We start from the raw sequence: 22111 nt of genomic DNA, 5'->3' as shown, positions 1-22111 counted from the left end.
TTATAAATTTAAAGGTTCAATGTTAAATGCATTTGACAATCTTGTTTTACAGTGTGGTTTTAGTACATTTCTTCTTTTGGTTTTATGATTTACCGTATAAAATGAAACCAAATTTGTAGTTTTTAATGTCCAACTATAGACCACTCGAAAGTTTGGAGTGGAACAAAATCTTGTGGATTGGACAATAACTTACTTAGGAGATTGAAGGAAAGTGTTTAGGATAACAAACACAAAACTTGAAGGACAGTCTTAACAAAGGGGCTTCTTTGACAGCCAATATTGTGTTGCAATATCTTAATTAAGAGGCTAAGTTGAGGCCAAATATGTCTGAATGTATTATCTACTCTCGAAGAGAGTTCTACTTCAAACTCGGTCATGGCATTGACATCTTCTTCCTCTCTGCTGCCGGAGAAAAAAATAGTAAGAGTTCCGAAAGTACTTGTACATTATAGTTGTTAGTTTATCATAAAACGTTGACTTTTGCAATTAGAATAGTGTTTGTAATTTTATACATGATTATTTTGATATAGTTGGAGACACAATAAACATGCAATATATGTATTTGTACCAAATACTAATAAACAGAAATGTAGAATGTGTCATACTCAAATGCAAAATGCAAATTTGAAAAGGATATAAGATGAAATCAGTTGCAAAATGATATTTATAGTTATGTGTACATTTGACTATGATAACCATAGCATGTGGCTAAAATGGTATAGTGAAACTGAAAAAAAAAACCAAATGAGAATAACATTATTAACAAAATCAAAAAAATGCTAGCACCAATTGATAGTTAACTTATTTTCTCAATTTAAGTTCGAAGATGAGAGAACTGACTGTAATTCACTGGAGGAGAGAATTAGAGAGACCATCATTCATATCGATGAAGCAATAAAAAGAAAATTGATTTATATCTGATAGTATGCCTAGACATGTTCCCATTATTTGATTTGAACAAATATAAATGCCTAGACACTTGATTTATATCATTATTTGTGCCCATGCAATTGTGCCACATCATCAACCAGTAAAATGAGTATTACTATTGCTAATTTGAATTAAAATTATTTTAAGATAACACTTACATTACATTAGCGTTTTTACTATATATCCTAGTCTACTATATAATATGGGTTTAACAATGATTCGTGAGAACTCATGCTATGTAGTTAATCAAATGATAAGAAGATCTAGGATGAGGACTTTGATTAAAGCATACAAAGAGAAATTGTAACTAATTTGTGAATCAAGTGTCAATTTTCAAAGGATCATATGAGGGCTCCTTATGTTGCTTTGGCTAGGAAGCGAGGGTTGAATACCATGAAAATGCAATGAAGAAGAAACCGGTAATCAATTGTCGATTTTAAAAGATCGTGTCCTGGTAATTATTTGAAATAGAAGATTGAAGCTCTAGCCGATTTTAGGATTTGTAAGGGTGCCTCCAAGGTGGTTGATCCACTGTTTTTATTTTTATTTTTTTCATGTGACATCGTTTTGTTGTCGAAGGAAATACACGTTCGTTTTTAGAAAGTTCCTTTATATATTCGACTAACGAACTCAATTGATTTGAATACTAAGGTTAGCTAAGAAATCTCTTGCTTCCAGCATTCTATTTGTCAATGAGTAAAAAATATTGGTTGAATATGTGTAATTAACAATTATATTGTATTGATTTTATAAAGAATTTGATTTATTTCAAATATTATTTGTTGAATATGTGTTATTAATAAAAAACTAAATATATATTCAATCATTTTTAATATATGTAAAAAACATCAGAGTGAAATTCTCTGTGAAACGGAATGTGTTATTATAATATCATCGAAAGATAGTCATTTCATATTTTAATTAGCACCAGGGGCTGGTGACACATACCCAGTTACCCGGTTCAGCTTCAATTTTCATTTTGGTTTTCAACTATTATTTAATATATATATATATATATTAAAATCTATATAATAAAAATACATAGTTCTCCAAATATTTTGTCCCAGTGTTACTGATTCGACTTTGATTAAATTGTTCGGTTCGATTTGTTCCGGTTATCGTAACATAAAAAAATCTGATTTAGAAAAAAAGGTTGGGAGGCGACCACGAGTCAGTAGGCTTTTTACCGCCGCGAGTTAAGGCAGTTGAATTTTGACCTTGATACGGCGTCGTTTACAAGCAAACTGGTAGCAAGCAAGCAAGCAAGCACGTAACTCTAAAAAAAAAAACAAAAAAAAAATATCAATTCATCCTCTTGAAACCTAAATTAAATTCGATTTGAGACGGAAAAGCTCAACGAGTCGCCGGCGGCGGAGTAAAAAAAAACAGTCGGAGCTATGGCGATGCAAACCGGAATCGGCTTATCAAGGATCTTTCTCTTAGCAGGAGCAGGTATCTAACTCAATTTCTCTCTCTCTCTCTCTCTCGTTGTGCTTCACTACTAAATGGATCTTCCCTATTTGTTGGATCGTAAGGTTATACTGGTACGATCATGATGAAGAACGGCAAATTATCTGATATATTGGGTGAATTGCAGGTAACTTTCATCAATTTTTGCTTTTTTGCTTTTCGTCTAATTGAAAAAATTGACTTTTTTGATTTGTTTGTTTGGATTAGTCACTGGTGAAGGGTATGGAGAGATCGGGAGAAGAGGGAGATTCTGATGTCTCCGATGCTATAGCTGCTCAGGTTCGTCGGTTGGCTATGGAGGTTCGACAGCTAGCTTCAGCAAGGCAGATAACCGTCATGAATGGTGTTTCTGGTGGTATGTTAAAAAAGATTGTGACTTTGTACTTATTCCGACATGTTCTGTCGGAGAATCTTTTTGTTTCATTATTTGTCTTTTTCTTTGTTTTTATTTTTGTGTGTGTGTCAGCAAACTTGCAAGCTCTTGCTGTTCCTGCTGCGGCGTTGGGAGCTTTAGGATATGGTTATATGTGGTGGAAGGTGAGGTTTAAGTTTTAGATGTGATTTTTTGTCATGTTAGATAAATTTCAAAGGGGGAACTGAAAAATGGTTGTGTTTGTTCACACTGGTGGTTAGGGACTCTCTTTCACTGACCTTATGTATGTGACTAAAGCCAACATGGCTACTGCTGTGGCTAACTTGACTAAGAATCTGGAGCAAGTTTCTGCCACCCTTGCGGTGAGTCTTCTTTTTGTTTACTGATACTGTTTCTGCCTTCTGGTTATATTTTAAGCGGTAGCGATAGATAGAGTTGGATCATAATCATTTGTTTTTCAGGCTGCAAAAAGGCATTTAACGCAAAAGATTCAGAATATGGATGATAAGGTAGAGCAGCAGATTGATCTCTCCAAGGAAATCAAGAACCAGGTATGACTTTACGATATAGAAATGTTTTGTCTTTTAATTGTGATGTATATGTAGTATGTGTTGAAACAGTCTTGGACCAACGAAATGTGATTTTGGTTATGCTGAACAGGTCACCTTGGCTCGTGGGGATATCAACTCGCTTGAGAGTGAGTTGCAGTCATTGAATGATTTGATTAGTGGTCTGGTGAGCCTTTTTAAGTTGTATGAACGGTGCTGACGATCGCTAGCTATATAATAAAAAATGATTGTTAGTCGTCAAATACTTAGTCTTTGAGTTCATATCAGGAGTTAGAATTCTCCATTCTAGCATTTCTTTTTCTTTTGGTATCTCTTCTAATGATTTATTGTCCTGTAACGTTCTTTTGCAGGATGGGAAGTTGGACACGCTGGAATACAAGCAGGTACATTTATCTTTTATGCTCCATCCTTACAAGTTACAACTGTGGAGATGAATTTTAATTAGCAGGCATCATTAGCATTTGAAAATCATGATTTGTTGATAGAATCACCACGAATTGGTAACGTAGTGCTGACTCTGTTTGTCTTTATGGTGGCAGGATGTTACAAATGTTTGCATGCTACACTTGTATAACTATTTTGGGGGCAAGAGCACAAAACTACCTGACATGGTAGGGCTTCTCTTTAATCGATTTCATCCCTCTATATGTCTGTATTAACATTGCGTTGATCTGATATTATTCCCTTTATCAACTTCAATCTTACAGGAGCAACTTCAACTTCCTGTAAACCAGAAAGCTCGTAATTTACTTGGAGATGTTGGAACCAAGGTGTCTTTTCTTATTTGAGAACTCGTCTCACCTTGAAATTACTCAAGTTAAAAGGGAAACTTCTTCGTTTGCTGATTCACAATACTTCGTGCACTCTGTTGCAGGGGCTGAAAAACTTTGCTGAACAACTGCTTATAAGCAATGACGCAGAGGGAGGAGCAACCACGGTGAGAAGAATTGGTATAGCCAAGGCCAATGACAAGTCTAGGCCAGTGTTATCAAGGTCTGATGTATTTGCAAAGCTTATGTATCTCTCCTGTGAATTTTGATATTAAATATATATATAGAGGCGTGACAGAGGGAATGTGAATGCAGGGTTACTTCAGCTGGGTGTTGATGTGGAAGTTTCCTGATTGTGGTTAGCTTGCGGGATGTATATAACAACAAAACTCTTATACAAAATTGTCTCGTGAGCTCACGGTAGAAAAGGCTCTCTTATATTTATATTCGTTGGCTTGGTTTGTCTCTCCTCCCCTCTAAACTATGTCTGGTTTGTACTTTGGGAGTATTTACTCGAACTTGGAGTTTGTTTATTGACATGGGCATGTGTTGTGTCCGCTTTTTTGGACCTTTGAAGCAAATAAAATAAAGTTGATGTGGAGGATTAGTGTTACCTGCCCATGTGATGTGAGTGGGCAATACAAGCCAAGTTAAGATAAATTATGTGAGTGGGCAATACAAGCCAATTCGAAGAATTTGGTATCTAATCTATTAAAACAGAGTCCTATTTTTTATCTACCTAAGAAAGTTCATTTTAAATTTTGGACTCTTTCAATTTCCTTAGTATGTTATCTTATATATAGTTATCATAATAACTAACTAAATAATATAACAAGATCACTTTAATTAAACCAGCATTTAATATAGTGAAACCATCTGATATTATATGTTAACCGTGTCACTTAAACTATACCAAAAAATAATTTACTCAAACCATCGAATCTTGACAGATATATTATTTACTATTATAAGATCAATATAATAACTCTAATTGGACATCATGTCCAATATATTATCGTGACAGATTCTCCTCAGTTCACTACCTGCAACATAAAATATTAAATTATGAGTTATTTGGTTCATCTTTCACTAAACAGAACATTCCAATATATGAAAAAGTCAATTTATAACTACAACATATAAGCTACAATCAAATAGAATTTAGATCATGTTCAGTTTAGTTTTACTATTAAACCCAAAGATGAAATTAATTACTTGCATTTATATTAGGGGTTAGCGTTCGGATTGTTAAGCTAGATGGGCTTCACACTTAAAACCAATTGGTGATTAGTGGAGTGGCCCATCTATCTTATATATGACTAAGGATCCTTTCCAATACCCGATGTGGGACACTTTGTGTCTAATACGCCCCCTCGAGATGATAGCTCTCTGAGCGTCAATCTCGGAATGCTCGGGCAAAGATCGATGGGCCAACTTTGGGCCAGATCGATGAGGATCGGGTTGGACTGTTCGGATCGGGCTCTGATACCATGTTAAGCTAGATGGGCTTCACACTTAAAACCAATTGGTTTTAAGTGTGAAGCCTATCTAGCTTAACACGGATATCCGTTCAGGTTCGGATTGGGTATTTCAGATTTTTGGATATTTCGGCATAGGAGTATAGAATCCATTCGGGTATTTTTGTATTTCGGATCGGGTTCAGATATTTTTAGTTCGGGTTCGGTTATTTCGGGTCGGGTTTTCGGATATTTAGATTTTAGAAAAAAATAAATTCTTCATTTCTCAAGTTTTTTGTATTTTAAAATATAACTTTTACTTTACTGATATTTTATTTTAATAGATTGAATGATTTGAAGATAAAATGTTAAAAATAAAAGAAACTAATTTGATTATTGTTTCTAAATTTTAATGTAACTTTTGCTAATGCATGAAGCAAATATTTTGACATACATTTTAAGTAAGTAAAAATCCATTTCTTGGAATTATATGTATGTTATCTAATTTTGAACCATGTGAATAATCAATATATAAACATTTTGAATAAAATTAGAGAAGTAAACTAGGAATATGGGGTTAAGGATACATAAGTTCGGTTATCTTTAGATATCTATTCGGGTTCGGGTATTATATGTTCAGATTTAGATATCGAATCTCTTTTAATTCAATACCCGTTCGTAAAAAAAGAGTAGATAATTGAACTACAAATATAGTAAACACTTAAAGACTAATATATTTTTTTACTAATAAAAATTTATAAAATAATTCCGCCTTTGAAAAAGGCGGGTCAAAATCTAGTTCTGGTTTAAGTAAAAGCTTTCATTGACAGACATTTACCCTAAAAATTAGCTATTTAAGTTTTCTTAATTTATTTATGAAAATCATGATAATATTTGAAATTTCAATTAATTGTTTTTATTAATAGTTAAATAAACTGAAAATATTCTATTTAAATGTTTGAGTACTGAAAATAGCTTTATGTTTTATTAAATCTGATTTTTAATCATATAAACTAAAATATTATAAAAGATAAATGTATTATAGTTTTTGATATAAAATTGTATAAAACCTATAAACTGAATCAAATCAAAGTAGATATGGTTTTAAATTTTAATATGGTAATTAAATTTTATAAATGGAAATAACAAAAGTTGTCAAAAAAACGGAAATAACAAAAACCTATAAGACCAAACCAAAACAGGACCTGAACAACCCTGCTTATTTATATATATCAAAGCTTTACATTAAGCTAATGATGCAAATCGTGAAGGACAAGTAACAATGGTGGAGTCGTCGTTAATACCCGGCTTGGTGGACAACGTAGCAGAGCTGTGCCTCTCCCGAGTCCCGCGCTCTAGCTTTCAGATCATATCTCAGGTGTGCTGGCGATGGAGAAGGTTCCTCCGGAGCGAGCATTACGCGGGCCGTTCGAAAGTTGACGGGATCGGTAGAGGAGTTAATGTGTGTTCTAGTGAGTTTCGAGTCCTGGGAAGTTTACGACGGCTCGGGTAACAAACTGGGGTGCATCCCTCCCGTCCCTGGGCCTTTGAAGGTACGTTCCGGCCTCGTGGTGAGCGATGGTGGAAAGATCGTGTTCATCGGTGGAAGATATAATAAAACTGCTTCGGCCGATGTTTACGAGTTCAATCCTGCAACTAACAGGTCTGAATCTCTCTGATCAATTTTGTTTATGACATTAGGGTTTCTATTCTTAGTGGTTCTTGTTTGTTGATAAAAACAGGTGGAGAAAACTGGCAGACATGAACTTACCGCGTTACAACTTTGCATATGCTGAAGTGGAAGGCCTTTTGTATGTGATACGAGGTTACTCTACAGATGATGTTAGCATTCTCAACGCGGAAGTATACAACCCTAAAACTAACCAATGGAGCCTCATGGATTGTCCACAGCGTCCCAACTTTAGTCCTGCCTTCGCATTCTCCTTCAATTCGAAACTCTTCATTGTAGGTGGGATTAATAAGAGACAGCTGAAAGTATATTATATATAGATTTCAAGTATATTATATATAGATTTCAAGTTAATCTTTCTTACATAATTTGATGATGATCATCTTTTTTTTTCAGGCAATAGATCAAGGTTCATTGACATATATGACCCCAGAAAGAAGACATGGGAAGAGTTAGACTCGGGGCAAACACTGGATGTGTACTCCTACACTGTTGTTAGGAACAAAGTGTATTTCTTTGACCATAACAAGCCGGGACTGGGAGTGTTTGATCCAGAGAAAAATTCTTGGAGCTCTGTACTAGATGTGCCTTCTAGGAATGAGCATGGTTTAAGGTTCTGTCTAGGGCAATGGAACAATAAGGTTACCCTGTTTCCAATGGGATCTGAGGCCTTAAGTGGTGACCTTGTTGAAGAGGACGCGTCCAGGTGGAGAGCCACACCGATTATACTATCTGGTTATCACGCCACCAGTGTTCTCATCAACTTTTGAGTTTGCAAAATGTGTATAACGTTTTGGGGTTGTTAGCTTTGTGGTTAGCCCTCAGCTCTGTCAATAATACATCTAATCTATTAAGAAAGGCTCTCTTATATTTATATTCGTTGGCTTGGTTTGTCTGTCCTCCCCCTAAACTATGTTGGTTTGTACTTTGGGAATATTACTTGAACTTGGAGTATGTTGTGTCCACTTTTTTGGACCTTTGAAGCAAATAAAATAAAGTTGATGTGGAGGATTAGTGTTACCTGCCCATGTGATGTGAGTGGGCAATACAAACCAAGTTAAGATAAATTATGGTTTCAGTGATTTATCTAGTCATCATATTTTATATACAGTTCCAGGTTTTTTTGCAACTCAGAGAATAAAACAAATCGATCGTGGTTTTTTACAGTTAATGTGTACTATAGAACATTTTTTAATTTTTATTATTGAAAAAAGACAAGGAAAGGAAAACTTTTTTAATATTTGAGAAAAGAAAACAAATCGACCGTGATACGATTCGGTCGTCCACTATCTTTATAAAATCTATCTTATTAAAACAGAAACATTCTGTTGGACCTAACATTTATTTTGTAAGATTTTAAATTAAATACACCTTTATACTTTATAGTTAAACCTACATTAAATCACTAATGTTCATTTCTTTATACTACTATCCATGTTTCCAAACAATATACTTATTTCTTTATACTACTATCAATGTTTCCAAACAATATATTTTTATACTACTATCAATGTTTCCAAACAATACAATAATTAATCTTAGTTATTTTATATATATCATTTTCTCTTTAAAATTTTGTAGAAACGTTATAATTTCATAAATTGCAAAATAATAAACTTTAAAATTTGGATTATAAGATTACAAATTATGAAACTATTACAATTTAAATCCAATTAGATTACATATCGGTCATCCATCAGTTCAATCGGTTAGTCTCGGATTTTAGTGATTTTTTTAAATATGTATATTTTAAAAACCTAAATTGAATTGTCAGATCTCCGGATTAACCGGTATAATCACAATCGGGTTGAATTTAAAAACACTGATTTAAATGCAAAAAAATACTTTAAATACACACTCTTTAAAAATTACCAAAACATTTGTTAAATTATTAGTGAGATTTTTCATCGTAAAATATTCCGCGCTTCCAAAGCGCGGGTCAAAATCTAGTTCAATTTAAATGACAGTGGTTTTGATACACTGTCATCGTTGGCTTATTTCCACTCTTCTGCGAATTGCAACTTGTGGTAAAAAAATACTTGCGTAGCTCGAAGATCTTCCTGAATGGGTTCTCTCAACTTGCCTCACGCTTCATCGTTCAAGGTTCTTTCTCTAATATTTTTTTCTTCTAATTTGCAAAATCCAGATCAATTAATCATCATGATAAATTCATTATTTTGGTGTGTAATCAGGGAGGAAGTGAAACGTTTCTCCGGAATGTTCTTGAAAGTATACTGAAAACGTATTTGATGAAGAATCCGACAGTGAAGACGATATGGGAACTAGTTCAGTCGATGGACAACGAAAAAATATGCTACGATCACTTCACTTTCAGGACATTTAAGGTACAACTTTTACTCTTGTAGATTTGGTGAAACTAGTTGTGCAAATTGATCTTTATTTTTTTTAGAAAAAAAAATTGATTTTTACTCTTTGGGGGTATTCTTTTTTTCTTTTAGGTAGATGGTTATGGAATAGATTCCTTGTCGAGTTTTTTCATGGATTATGGATACAAAATTGGAGGCGAACTTGAATTTTCAAAGAACAAATCAAAAGTTAAATGGTTTTCTCCTCCGGATGTTCACGTCCCTCATGACGGTCACGGTCTAACCAACGGCCCTTTGCCACGAATCGTTATAGCTGAGGTTCTTCTGGACCAACTAAGCCCTGAATCACAGGTATTAATTAATGTATCTCTTGCCTAATATTGTTATTATATGTTTTGAGATATCAATTTCTGATATTTAGTCCTAGTTTATGCTTTAATTAGGGGGTAATAAGAAAGTACTTGAAACCAGAAGGTGGTAAGCAAGCGGTTCTGTCAAGTACTTTGGGGTCCTTAATATGGGAGAAGCCTACATGGAACGACTTCAAGCAACTCGCAAAGTATATGTTATAACTTTCTAATCAATAACCAAATATCTTTTTACAGTTAACACTTCTGAATTGTATATATTTGTGTGAATGGTAAAGAGAAAACGAATTTGCGGCATGGACGCTTATCCACGGCTACACAATGAACCATCTTGCATTTTCGGTTCATCGATTCAAACACCAGTTCAGTGACATTAAGTTCATCAAACAGTATCTTGAAGAAAAGGAATTCAAACTTAACACTGACGGGGGAGTTATCAAAGGTTTGTTTTACTAATTAAAATAGCTTTTATGATATTAACCGTTATTTAATTGGAATGAAAAATATTATTTCAGTGAGTCAAGATGGTCTACTGTTACAAGTATCGTCTATCGCGGACAAACTTGCGGTTGAATTTGCTGACGGAGTAGCTGAAACAATCCGGCTTCTTACATTGAGTTTACTCAACGTCTAGTTCTTCCACAGTTCAAAGATGTGCCGTTTGATGAGGTAATGAAAATTGAAACGAAACTTATTAAATAAATAAGCTTTTCACGCTGTTTTATATTAACCAGCCATTGCTCATCTTCTTGGTGATACACAGATTAAAGAGTTCCACAGACGTGAAGGCTTTGAGCTTGATAACGCCAGCAACATAATGGAAAGTACCCGTTTCACAGCACCAGTGTGAAACAAGACTTGTCTTGTTCGGCTCAGTATGCCAAATGTGTGCATGTATTTGTGTGTTTATGTATGAGTGAGCTTGTGACCTTGATTCCGATCGGTAACAATAATGTATAATCGTGGAATGGCAGAAAATATAATTAAGTTATGAAATAATTTAAAATCTACATAATAAAATAACAGAATAATTTTTAATTAGTACGATTGATAATTTTGCATAACGATGGCGTGTTAATTAACTAAACTAAAATTTCACTTGTTTTATACATCAATTTATTTATCATAAAATATTAAAATATTGGTAATTAAGCGTGAAATAATGTGCGTTGTTATACATTAATTAATTTTTTTATTATTTTTTGGCTCAAAATACATTATTAATATATCAGGTCCTTTGAAATCAATTTTACTTCAGACAAAAACCTAATCACTTCAGGCAGTTTGGTTCAAGTTTAGTCGTTAAGTCAATTGCTAAACGACAAAAGCAGGCCAGTAACGAGATTTTCTCAATCACCGTCTTTCCGACCAAACCATCAATTCAAAGAAACCCAGGTTCCTCCGTCAAAAAAATGGCCGAACTCAACAGGACTCCAGCTCAGCACGAAGAAGAGCAAGAAGTGTGGAGCTGGGGGGCAGGTACGGACGGCCAGTTAGGGACTGCCAAGCTGCAAGACGAGCATCTCCCTCAGCTTCTCTCGCTGACGTCACTTCCTTCCATATCGATGCTCGCCTGCGGCGGCGCTCACGTCATCGCCTTGACTTCTGGTTAGACTCCGATTTAAGGAATGTCAAATTGACTAACTTTTATATATAAAGTCTGCTCCTTTATCTCTTGCAGGTGGTAAGGTGTTCACATGGGGAAGAGGAAACTCTGGTCAATTAGGACATGGGGACAACCTCAACACTTATCTTCCAAAGCCACTCTCTTTCTTCCACGACGGCGACTATGTTATATCTCAAGCTTCAGCCGGATGGAGCCACTCTGCTTTTGTTTCAGGTTTAACTTTTTTTAAAAATGATGTTTTGTAACTCTGCTTAGGAGACAAAAAGAGATTGATTGATCTCCCTTTTTTGTGTGATTGTAGATTCTGGTTGCCTTTTTACATGTGGGAATGGTTCGTTTGGTCAGCTTGGTCATGGTGATAACATGTCACTTACCTCTCCAGCGAAAGTCTCTTACTTTGTTGATAAGTGTGTGAAGATGGTAGCTTGTGGTATGCGGCATTCACTTGTCTTGTTCGCAGGTAAAAACAAACATCTGATTCACCGGTTTTGCAAGAAAAAATGTTTCTCCGTTTGATTTATCTTTGCGTTCTTCAGGGAATCAAGTTTGCGGATTCGGATCTGGAAAACGAGGACAGCTTGGCGTCTCATCAGACACAAAAAATCAGTTAATCTCCCATGTGTTGTCTCTGGACTAGAAGATGTTGAGGTTGTTCGTATAGCAGCAAATGGAGATCACAGTGCAGCTATATCTGGTTGGTTAATCCTTAAAAGTCTCTCTCAAGTCTCATATATTTGTTAAACCGGGGTCTTCTGATGTGCTTGACCAGCTGATGGACAGTTGTACACTTGGGGAAGAGGATTCTGTGGTAGCCCTGATGTTCAAACCCCTAAGTGTTTGCATTCATCTCAATCTTTCAGAGAAGTTGCTTTAGGATGGAATCATGCTTTACTTCTAACCGGTAATTTCTATTGTTGATGCATCAGTAACTTCCATTAGCTCTCACTGAACTCATTCCTCTGTGTTATGGGACTTGTTGAAACAGTTGATGGCAAAGTGTTCAAGCTTGGTAACACTCTTAATAAACAATCGGAGAAGCAACAGCTGCGAGAAGATTCCTCTGAAACTCTCTTGGAGAAAGTTCCCGGTTTTGATGGAGTTGAAGTTCTGCAAATTGCAGCAGGAGCAGAGCATTCTGCTGCTGTAACAGGTAAATGAGGAGGGAGGGGGACATTTCATCTCTTTGTTTATACAGACTTTCTGAGTTAAAAAAAACAACCTGTGAATATGCATTGCAGAGAGTGGAGAAGTTCAGACATGGGGATGGGGTGAGCATGGCCAGCTAGGTCTTGGAGACACCAATGATCAGAACAATCCTCAACTGGTGAGCCTAGGAAGTATAGACATGCATGCGAAAGATATCAAAGTATATTGCGGAAGTGGTTTTACCTATGTAGTAAGGCGAAAACAACAGCAGCTTTCTTCTTCTTCACCAACATCATCATAGAATATAGATGTATTATAATCTAAAGTTTGTAACCATTATCAGTGCAAGAATTCAATTATTTGCATGATTCTCGTCAGAGGAAACATAATGGGTGTTGTATCATTTCAAATGATGGAAAATTTGAGATATACAGATTTTCCTTACTTTATTGTTTAGTAAAAGATATAAAAAAAAAACTATCTACTGCTTGCCTTGGCTACCTAACTCTACATGAAAGTGAAAATCCACCGTAAGTGACAATGGGTCTAAGTGGGTGAACATTCCACTGGCCATCAATAATAAACTTAATCTGCGGTGACAATGCAGATGCTGTGTTGATTAAATGATCTAACCTCATATCTTCGAGGATATAGCGCTTCAGCGATACTGGTACAATGCCCGAAGCTACCAGTACAAAGACCGGTTCACAAATCCAAGAAAGAAGACTAGAACGAAACCACATAGATAATCAAACTACAAGTATAATAAGATCCCTACTGATGAAAATGATCATACTGATGGCCGCAAAAGTTCATACATAGCAAAAGAGCAATTCACAAAAGTTCCAAACTCCGAGATAAGGCTGAGTTATAGCGGAAAACAAGGAGAGACCGCACGCACTCAAAAGCCATAAAAGAGGTAGCAAAGCTAAGACGCAACACTAACATTAGAGTCTTGGTGGTTGTTGTTGTTGTTGTACGAATGGCCATTTCCTCCACCACCACCACCACCACGTCCCCTTCCTCTGTTGTTGTAATAGCTCCTTTGGTACCCGTTTCCACCGGCATTATCATAAGATTCAAACCTCCCATTCGAGTATCCACCACCACCTCGACCTCCGCGGGGGGCATTGGAATGGCCTCGTCTAGCACCTCTATGACCTCTCTGGTTCTGGTGGGATCCACGAGGCACATACTGTTGTTGTTGTTGATAATCTCTCTTTGACCTCCCTCCTTCCACCTGAGTATAGCCTTGTTCCTGCTGCCCCTGTACCACCTCTCCTTCCGTCACTACTGACTCATCCTTCAAACCCACAGAAAAATCATCAGATTCAGACTCGAGAAATCATCTAAAAGATACTTTTAGAGCTCCGGGATTACCTTTTGTTGCTCATATTGATCATTACCAACAGATTCTTGTACTTTGAAGTTTGACACGTCTTCCTGTAAACCAACAGGGAACATCAGTCTTGCTCAAAACAACACAAGGGACGGATTGTACGTTCTCTACATCACATAACGAGACTCTCAGAAACATCTCTTAAACATTCCCTACAGTGAAGACATATATAGTAACGATTCATAATCCACCACTCGCATGAACAAACCAGCGTACATTGACAAAGCCAAAACTTATTATAAACCAGGATGCACTTCTCTATCCTATCCAAACAACTTAGCCTACTGATGTTCTCATGCCACAAATGGAACTCCAATCTCACCCCAACTAAAGAAAAGAGACCACTAATCTCAACCTTCAGAACAAGTTAGCACTTTGCATCTCACAGAGCAATGAATCATATACATCAAAAGTGCAAACCTTTTGCTCATTATCAGCAGCGACTTGGAACGAACCGAAGTGACCAGCTTCCGCCGCTGCTTCAACCGGCGCCACAACCATCTCCGGTGTAATAGTGAAGTAATTAGACCCCATAATCTTCTTCACTTTCTCTCTCAACGCAGCATCTGAAAACACACACAAACTCAATAAACTAAAACCAAAAACTCAAAAACAAACGAAAGTCGGCATCTTTCTTTCTTACACGAAACGTCACAGTTAGACGCAATCTTCTGATCAGAGTTAGCCAACCAGAGCTTAGCATGCTCCACGCAACGCTCCAAAGCCTTCTCATGAGACAAACCCGAATCCGCAGGCCTAGACACCATCATCCCCCACAGCTTCGAGATCAAGTCCAGATCTTTATCACACAGCAGATCCTCCGTGGACTCATCCGTAACCGTATCGTACACCAAACAGCACCCTCTCTCGTGCCTCCTCGTCATCATAACCGAAGCTAGCTCGCTCGCCGACCTCACGTCGAACAGCGACCCAAAGTACAACAGATTCACTAAATCCTCCAGCTTCTCCTCCTTCGGGGCCACGGCCGGGGCCTCCTCCTCCTCCGTGGTGGTGGTTTGATCGGGGGGAGGAGGAGCGTTGTGAGGAGCGGCGGTGGCGGTGGCGAGGGAGATTTCTTCGGAGACGGCGGAGGAGAGGGGAGAGCGGAGCTTGTCGAGCTCGTCGATGAGGACGAGGACGGAGGGTTTGGAGCGGAGGACTTCTTGCTGCTCCTTGTTTAGGGTTTTGCCGAGGGAGAGGATTCTTCCATTTGGGCGATTCGGTTGAGTTTCTTGCGGAGGGCGCGGAGGCGTTTGTTGATTAGGGCCATCACTGGTCCTTCTCCCGAGTCTGAGGAAGCTGTCGCGGTAGTTGCCATGGTTGGGTGAGAGAGTGAGTGACCACCGTTGAACAGCGGCGGTGGAGAAATGAGATGGTTTAGGGTTTTTTGAGTGAGAGAGAAATGTGGATAGTTTTCTCGCTATGATATAATTGAGTTCTTATTTATATTTGGATAATAATTGGATAGATTTACTCTTAATTTCTAGATTAATATTTAATACAGTAATTATTTATTTATCTAAGCAATCTCATTTTCAATTATTTAAACTTTGAGATTTTTTCTAAACTATTTTTCGCGGATTAGATCTTTTTTTTTTAATCAGTTTAGGAAATTCTTGGAAATGACAAACGAAAGTACACACAGATTATGCAAAATTATTTCTTACAGATGAAGACAAAAGGTTATACAACTGGACAAAAAATAAAAGTATGTTTCCAAAGGGATAGGTTTGACAACCCACTTTAAGGTGGACCGATGCTGAAACATTCGCTTACATGGGTCTATTATAGAGATATGCATAGTGGATAAGGTCATTAGTATGGTCCAATTTGATTTTTCAGGTTAGTGATGGGTGAATATTTGTATTTCTTTGAAGTGTATGTGTGCGAGTCGTTGTAGGAGACTTCGACAAATATGAATTAGATTTCCTGTACATTGAGTAACATGGTGTTCTAGCGTTTACATGTATTATAATTTTTCAAGTTACTCATTTTACTTCGTCAAAAAAAAAAAAAGATACTCATTTTCATTTACTAGTAACTGTGAGTCTGTGATGTATATAAAACAACAACAGCAATGCGAATGCATGCTCACGCAAATTAACTCATAAAATCCAAATGTTATTTACAAAGAAATTGCTTATTTACAACAGCAACAACAAAAAAATCGATCTGCATCCCGAATATAATGTATTTATGTATTTTATATTATCAAAACTTTTATTGTTTTTTGTATATCAACTCTTTACTAAAGAGCAAGCAATGCTCAAGTACCATGAATCTTGTACCAACTACCAACTCTGATTATCTTCTAGACTGTTTTACAAGGTTCATATCATAATGCTTCACCAATCACTCACCTTACAAGTTACAATAAGACAATCACTCACTACTAGCTAATGTCTTTGCTCTCTAGTATTTGGTTTGCAATGTATCCGCAAAACTCTTTTGCCACTGGAAAACTTAACCAACAAGACAAATGTTCATTAACTAAACATTATGAGAGAGCTTCAAGCAGATAAAAATGATTGCAACTACTTATTAGGAAAACACTACAACAATATGGTATATAATAATAATATGTACTCACGTCTAGAGGCTAGCACAGGAAGGTACTAAAACGACATGCAACGTTCCATTGTTAGGAGGAAGTTGCAAACGAAGGGGAAACAGCTTGCTGCCGTCTACTGGACTGCGAGTGCACACCACAGCATCCTCCAAGCACGTTTCTTCTCGCAGCGTCCGAGTCAGCTCCGCCACGCTGTTTCCTTTAAACGTGAAAGCATATCCAACGGTTGATTCGTCCTCCACGTGTCCTTCCTCGTCAGCGACGTGGTAGTATATCGTTCTCCCATCCGATTTCGGTGGAGACACAACCGACTGATCAAAATCAAAACTCGTGTCAAGATTGTAATTTCAAACAAAATTGTGAGGGTGTCTTAAAAAATATAAAAAGGTACTCACATTTTGATCAGATGTCAGTGAAAGAGAGGACGGAGTGAGCTCTGTCTCCGCCGTGACTTGAGGATTGATCAGGAACTCTTCAACATCCCACGAGATGGAATCCTGAGTAGCTGACAAATGATCGTGCGTGACTGAGTTTCTCCACGGAGGAAGTCCACCGTGAGCTCTTAGATAGTTACCGTAACTGGTCCTGAGCTTGATCTTGGATCCTTCTCTCACCGGTTCCCACTCAACAGACGAGTCGAGAGGACTCGGGTTTAACTGAGACACTTTCTTGCCTGTAGCTCCGAGCAAGAACCGCTCGTTTGAAGCGGTTAGGTATTTACCGTAACAGCTTTTAAGACGGATTACATTGTATGAATCGCGAACCGGTTCGACGGTCCAGCTAGAGTTTTTGGTTGAACCGTTTCTGTTTTGAGTCACGGTTTCTTCGTTGTCGTCTGCTGATAGATACTTGTTGTTGTGGCTGTTACGGATTCGAATAGTTTTAGCTTTCTGGAAAAACTCCATTTCTGATGCTATATCGTTTTGGTTGAAGCGGCTCGTCTTCTGTAAAAAGCAAAGAAAGACTAATGAGTGGGGAATATGTAAGAAGAAGTGAAGATGTGGTCTGTGTATTTATATGTGTATCGGCTTTTGTGGTTAAGCGGACGGATACGAACACGGGACTGGTTAGTGATGTAAAGTAAGCTAGAAAAGTCATGCTTTGCTGTCCGGACTTTACCGCGTTTTAATTCCTATGTCAGCACAATATATAGGCTAGAATGTTCTGTTAGCGTTCAGAACGTGTTGCTTCGCGTGTTTGTAACGAGTCTCACGATTTCAATGCACAATGTTTACGTTTCTGGATTTGCAAACTTCCAATCATGAGGAAGAATCAGTGGCGATAATCCCAAGACACCAACTATATTTTAACATGTGTTTCAGACCAATATCAGAATATTAACATTTCTTTTGGTTTCAGGACTAAAATTTATAAATATTCTAAGAGCATCCGCAACCCAGAACCAACGGTTCGATAACCAAAAACAACTTCTGGAATATTTTATTATTTTTTATTTTCTTCGTCTGAATTAAAAAATATTTTTTTTAAAAAAAAATTGACCAATCGTGTATCGTCACGTGTAATGGAATCCACGAACAGTAACGAACTTGCGCATGAATCAGTACTTATTTACGGCCTGCGAAAGACTTATGGAAGACAGAAATCTTAAAAACAGAATATTATAATATTTTTTCTTCTAAAAAACATTGTTAAGAATTCCTGCCAACTTAGCGTTAGAGGTGCTCTAATGCTTTATAACTTTTGAACTTGGGAGTTAAATCTGAGAAGAAGCAAAATAAAGTTAGTATATAGTTGATAAGAAATATGCATCATGCTGAAAAGATGATCATGGAACCTCTACATTTTTCTATACAATTTATAAGCAATACATAACTAAATATCAATAATTTGAATCTTTGATCTTACGAGAATATGTCTATTATTCTTGGGTCTTTGGGGCAAACCGCAATTTACAGAGAATGTAAGGTCAATTTTTACATTTGACCTATGGCCATAACGAGTTAAATTATTTGTAACAAAGTGCAAAAGCATGTCAAAAGGATGACATGACGATGCTGTTTTTTTTTTTGGTTCAGTCAATCAAACTTGAAATACGAAGATTCCAACGCCTTTGCTTTCTCACATGCAGTTACGGCAGCTTCTGTATTGCCTTCCATAACGTAACTCTTCTCCTGCTAGACCACATCAACGTTTCATAAACCGTATAATAAACAAATCATTCCATGTATACGTAAAAATGTATCCTGAATCAACAATTATGCACATATATATTGACGTGAGGAATACCAGCAAACGCCACAAGAAAGGAGCACCATCTCTCTGTTTTATTCTCCTCTCCAGTACTTTAATCGCTGCAACAAATTAAGTGTTCAAAATGCAGATCGTTAGCTGAGTAAACGAAAAACAAAGCTGAAGAATAGTGTTTTAGGGAATGTACCACTAGAAGATTTGCCGTTGAGTAACAACACTTTGTACCAGATTTCATTAAAAACATCCATCTGTAAATCCGATGCTCCAATCACCTAGTTTGAGTAGAAAAAGGAGGCCAGATATTTTCATGTATATTCTTCAATAAATATTGTTTTGAAAATTAATATATAGCTTACAAATGCAAGAACATGCACTACCTTATAATCAGCAGCGTCAAAGTCTGGACCGACCAGTTGTAGAGCTTTTTTGTAGTTGCCTTTCCCATATTCATTAACAGCTTCAGCAAGCTGATTTAAATTAAGAGAAACGATCTTATGACATGATAAAAGAACTCAAGTGGTCTAGCTAGTCACATAGTTATAAGTCAATATCAATAAGAACGGACCTGAATGGCTTTCTGCATCAACTGTTGTTTCTTCTTGCTCATATGAGATGTTCTGTTAGAATTAGACGAGTTAATAAACAAAACTTTCATTTGACTAATGTCACAAAAGTGAAAGAAGTACTAACCGGGACTTCAGGCCCTCGAGCAATAAATGTGCCAGTGAAGTGTTTCCAACTTTACTCAACGCCCAAATTATTGTAATATCAAAAAGCCACTCCTGATACCACATTGCCTGAACAATTGTAATCGCGCAAACTTTTAGAAGAAGTGCAAGTAAATGCAAGGCAAAACAGATGAATTACTACTTACTTGATCAGTCAAGCAGTTTGCAAGGATCTTCAGCCTGTCTAAAAACTCGTCTAGTTTATCGCGTGTGTCCAAGCGTAACAACAAACCAAGAGCATCCATATAGACCTGACATTCAATATTACATGTATAAGACATTAGATTGCTTATGGAAGTCCCATGTTCCTTTTTTTAAAAAAAAGGGGAAGAAACATGATAAGGGATACTTACATCTGTAGCAACAGCATCTTCTTTCTCCAGCTCTTTACACATTTGATGATCATATATTTCTTGTACCTTACTTAGAGGTGACCCTCCTTCCAAGTAACAAACAGCTACATGCCACCAATTATGCGAATACCTATTCAAATATTTGTTTATTTATTTATTTATCAAGTAGGTGGTTCCAGAGATGATCAGAAGATGTTTCTAAAGTTATTTGAAAACAGTTTTTATACCTTAAGGAAGAGCAAGAATCCCATGAAGGTGAGCATCCTTCCATGAACTCTACTGCTTCCTTGAAACGACATTCAGTTTGAAGAACATGACATAACTGTCCAAAACATACAAAATGTAAGGTTGCGTATGGATAAAAGGAAATATTACCAAAAGACAAGGGTAGTAAACGTGGAACTCACGCAATGATGAGCCCAAGAGTCGTTTTTGTTGATCTCATATCCTTTCCTAGCAGCTTTTTCAGCTTCTTCTAAATGTCCAAGCTCCAATAATGGGAATGCAAGCATACCATAAGCATAGTCTTGGTCTCTATTCTCCGGTATAATCTACCAAGTGATGTAAACAACAGATAATTGTAGCAAAGATTCCTTGGTTTTAGTTATAAATCACGCAGTAATAATCAGTTTGATCAACATGTGATGTACCTTCTCAAACAGAGGCAAAGAGAGATCAGGTCGACCCATGTAGAAACAGAGTATCTCTACTCTCTTCCAAGATAGCAAATCTCTGGGAAACTTTTTCAGTAACTGCAAACCATAAAGAGTTTACATGAGAGTTAGAATAACTGCTGGAGATCAAGCAGAACTACGAAGAACAAGAAGCCAAGAAGCCAAGAAACATCCTAACCTTAAAGTGCAACTCCAACGCCACGTCTTCGTCCATGTTGTCAGATATCAAGTAATTTAACAGCCTTGAAAACTGCTTTCTCATACGGTGTGGCTCTCCCCTAAAAGTAAAACCAGATGAATTTTAGAGCTCAAACCACAATAAACTAATCGCTGATGATAGACAAATGATAGATATAGAGCATATTTCCTACACTTGGAGTTGGAATGAAACATAAACACTAAAGGAGAACAAGATATAGCTTACAAGATGAGTTTCTGCAGCTTTAACATAGGTTTTGGCTCTGGAAACGTCAGAGGAGATAAGGTAATGGGCAGCCAAAACGTTGCTCAAAACACAATCTTTATCATACAACGGTGCTTCAAGAATCACCTTCTTCTCTCTTCCATAGCCAAGAACCTTCATGAGACGTACAAAAAGTGTCAAAAAAAATAAAATAAAACGGCACTGACACAAAAGAGAAACGGTAGCAAAAGTATAAGCATACAGTTGAAAAGATAGACGAACCTGGTGAGAATAGGAGTTAATGGCAGCGATGCAATCATCTGAAGAGGTATTGACTTCATAACCCCACCAAACACTTCTGCGTTCCTTTTTGTACTCATGTATCTGACGTTCATCTTCTTTCTGTTGTACCTGAGATACCAAACAGAGTTTGCGCGTGAGGCTACTCGGCGAAAAAGAAAACAGAATTCTCTAGACAGAGTGATAATATGTGATGCAAGGATTTTTCCTTGGGTGACAAGTGACAAGACTTACATAGTTATATTTTCATCTTTTCGGGGTGCAAAACACACCATTATCATATCAATAAAGGGCTACTAATCACACTTGCATAGTTTTTATTTTTGAAACTAAACACTTACATAGTTACATAGTTATATTTTCCGTTAATACCGTTTTAAATTTCTGATTAATTTTTTTTAAACTAACACTTGCATAGTTACATAGTTATATTTCCGTTAATACCGTTTTAAATTTCTGATTAGCGACTAATCTCTCAGTTAGCGACTGTACATAATGGCCTAAAGCCCTTGCTTCATGCATGAGACTTAAAGCAAGGATCGGTCATGCATTATGCATGCATCTGTTATTTCCGTATTACGGAAACGTTGCAAGAACAAATAAGAAGGCAAATGAAATTAGCCAAAAGAGAGAGAACGACATCGTAACCGAAGAAAGATCACTTACCATGCATTTCAACGACATGGACAACATCCTGAGTAACATAAACATGCAGCCTTCATTATTTGATCAATCTGCAGGATAAAA

At 36.8% G+C, this 22111-nt stretch overlaps 3 protein-coding genes, 1 non-coding gene and 3 pseudogenes across 5 annotated transcripts; 4 read left to right on the top strand and 3 right to left on the bottom strand.

Moving 5' to 3' along the window:
* Positions 1-2194: 2194 nt before the first annotated feature.
* On the top strand, positions 2195-4719 carry LOC130502458 (uncharacterized). The gene is made up of 12 exons (XM_056997253.1): positions 2195-2382; positions 2466-2527; positions 2608-2755; positions 2867-2937; positions 3034-3135; positions 3235-3324; positions 3434-3508; positions 3693-3725; positions 3882-3953; positions 4050-4112; positions 4217-4335; positions 4428-4719. Exons 1-12 carry the CDS (start codon positions 2328-2330, stop codon positions 4447-4449), a joined length of 912 nt encoding a protein of 303 aa, XP_056853233.1. The 5' UTR covers positions 2195-2327; the 3' UTR covers positions 4450-4719.
* A 2089-nt stretch (positions 4720-6808) lies between these two features.
* LOC130502452 (putative F-box/kelch-repeat protein At1g27420) lies at positions 6809-8133 on the top strand (annotated as a pseudogene).
* Positions 8134-9206: 1073 nt separating this feature from the next.
* On the top strand, positions 9207-10960 carry LOC130502457 (uncharacterized; annotated as a pseudogene).
* Positions 10961-11305: 345 nt separating this feature from the next.
* On the top strand, positions 11306-13189 carry LOC130502456 (ultraviolet-B receptor UVR8-like; annotated as a pseudogene).
* Positions 13190-13505: 316 nt separating this feature from the next.
* LOC108822407 (uncharacterized) lies at positions 13506-15527 on the bottom strand. Its single transcript, XR_008940268.1, has 4 exons — positions 14770-15527; positions 14547-14692; positions 14108-14170; positions 13506-14030 (listed from the first exon to the last, which is right to left on the bottom strand). It is a non-coding gene; the product is annotated as an uncharacterized LOC108822407 (transcript).
* A 785-nt stretch (positions 15528-16312) lies between these two features.
* Positions 16313-18416, bottom strand: LOC130502454 (uncharacterized). Of its 2 annotated transcripts, none has more exons than XM_056997250.1 (3): positions 17091-18416; positions 16717-17006; positions 16313-16588 (listed from the first exon to the last, which is right to left on the bottom strand). In XM_056997250.1, the coding sequence occupies exons 1-2, from the start codon at positions 17598-17600 to the stop codon at positions 16719-16721; spliced, it is 798 nt and encodes a 265-aa protein (XP_056853230.1). In that variant the 5' UTR covers positions 17601-18416; the 3' UTR covers positions 16313-16588; positions 16717-16718. The 2 variants fall into 2 exon arrangements, with proteins under 2 accessions (XP_056853230.1, XP_056853231.1); XM_056997251.1 differs by having other exon boundaries at positions 16313-16580.
* Positions 18417-18550: 134 nt separating this feature from the next.
* Positions 18551-22047, bottom strand: LOC130502453 (uncharacterized). The gene is given in 16 exon segments (XM_056997249.1): positions 18551-18827; positions 18943-19007; positions 19094-19178; positions 19284-19373; positions 19472-19523; positions 19597-19703; positions 19781-19885; positions 19988-20117; positions 20215-20309; positions 20395-20538; positions 20638-20739; positions 20840-20896; positions 20898-20939; positions 21086-21238; positions 21347-21475; positions 22031-22047. Coding segments are annotated over 16 exon segments (1455 nt in total). The 5' UTR covers positions 22034-22047; the 3' UTR covers positions 18551-18731.
* Positions 22048-22111: the final 64 nt, after the last annotated feature.

This window comes from Raphanus sativus, unplaced genomic scaffold, assembly GCF_000801105.2.
Source record: "Raphanus sativus cultivar WK10039 unplaced genomic scaffold, ASM80110v3 Scaffold0566, whole genome shotgun sequence".
In the NCBI taxonomy this organism is placed as follows: Eukaryota; Viridiplantae; Streptophyta; class Magnoliopsida; order Brassicales; family Brassicaceae; genus Raphanus; species Raphanus sativus.
Note: the sequence above shows the minus strand (reverse complement) of the source record. Positions and strands in the feature narration are given on the sequence as shown.

What these genes read in the sequence shown, in the direction of transcription:
- LOC130502454 (XM_056997250.1), bottom strand. Translation starts at nt 17,600, where the DNA reads ATGGAGTTTTTCCAGAAAGCTAAAACTATTCGAATCCGTAACAGCCAC. An exon ending in CACTGACATCTGATCAAAAT is followed by an intron (nt 17,007 to 17,090) that starts GTGAGTACCTTT and finishes GATTTTGATCAG; the next exon opens with TCGGTTGTGTCTCCACCGAA.
- LOC130502458 (XM_056997253.1), top strand. Translation starts at nt 2,328, where the DNA reads ATGGCGATGCAAACCGGAATCGGCTTATCAAGGATCTTTCTCTTAGCA. An exon ending in ATATATTGGGTGAATTGCAG is followed by an intron (nt 2,528 to 2,607) that starts GTAACTTTCATC and finishes TGTTTGGATTAG; the next exon opens with TCACTGGTGAAGGGTATGGA. An exon ending in AAGTTTCTGCCACCCTTGCG is followed by an intron (nt 3,136 to 3,234) that starts GTGAGTCTTCTT and finishes TTTGTTTTTCAG; the next exon opens with GCTGCAAAAAGGCATTTAAC.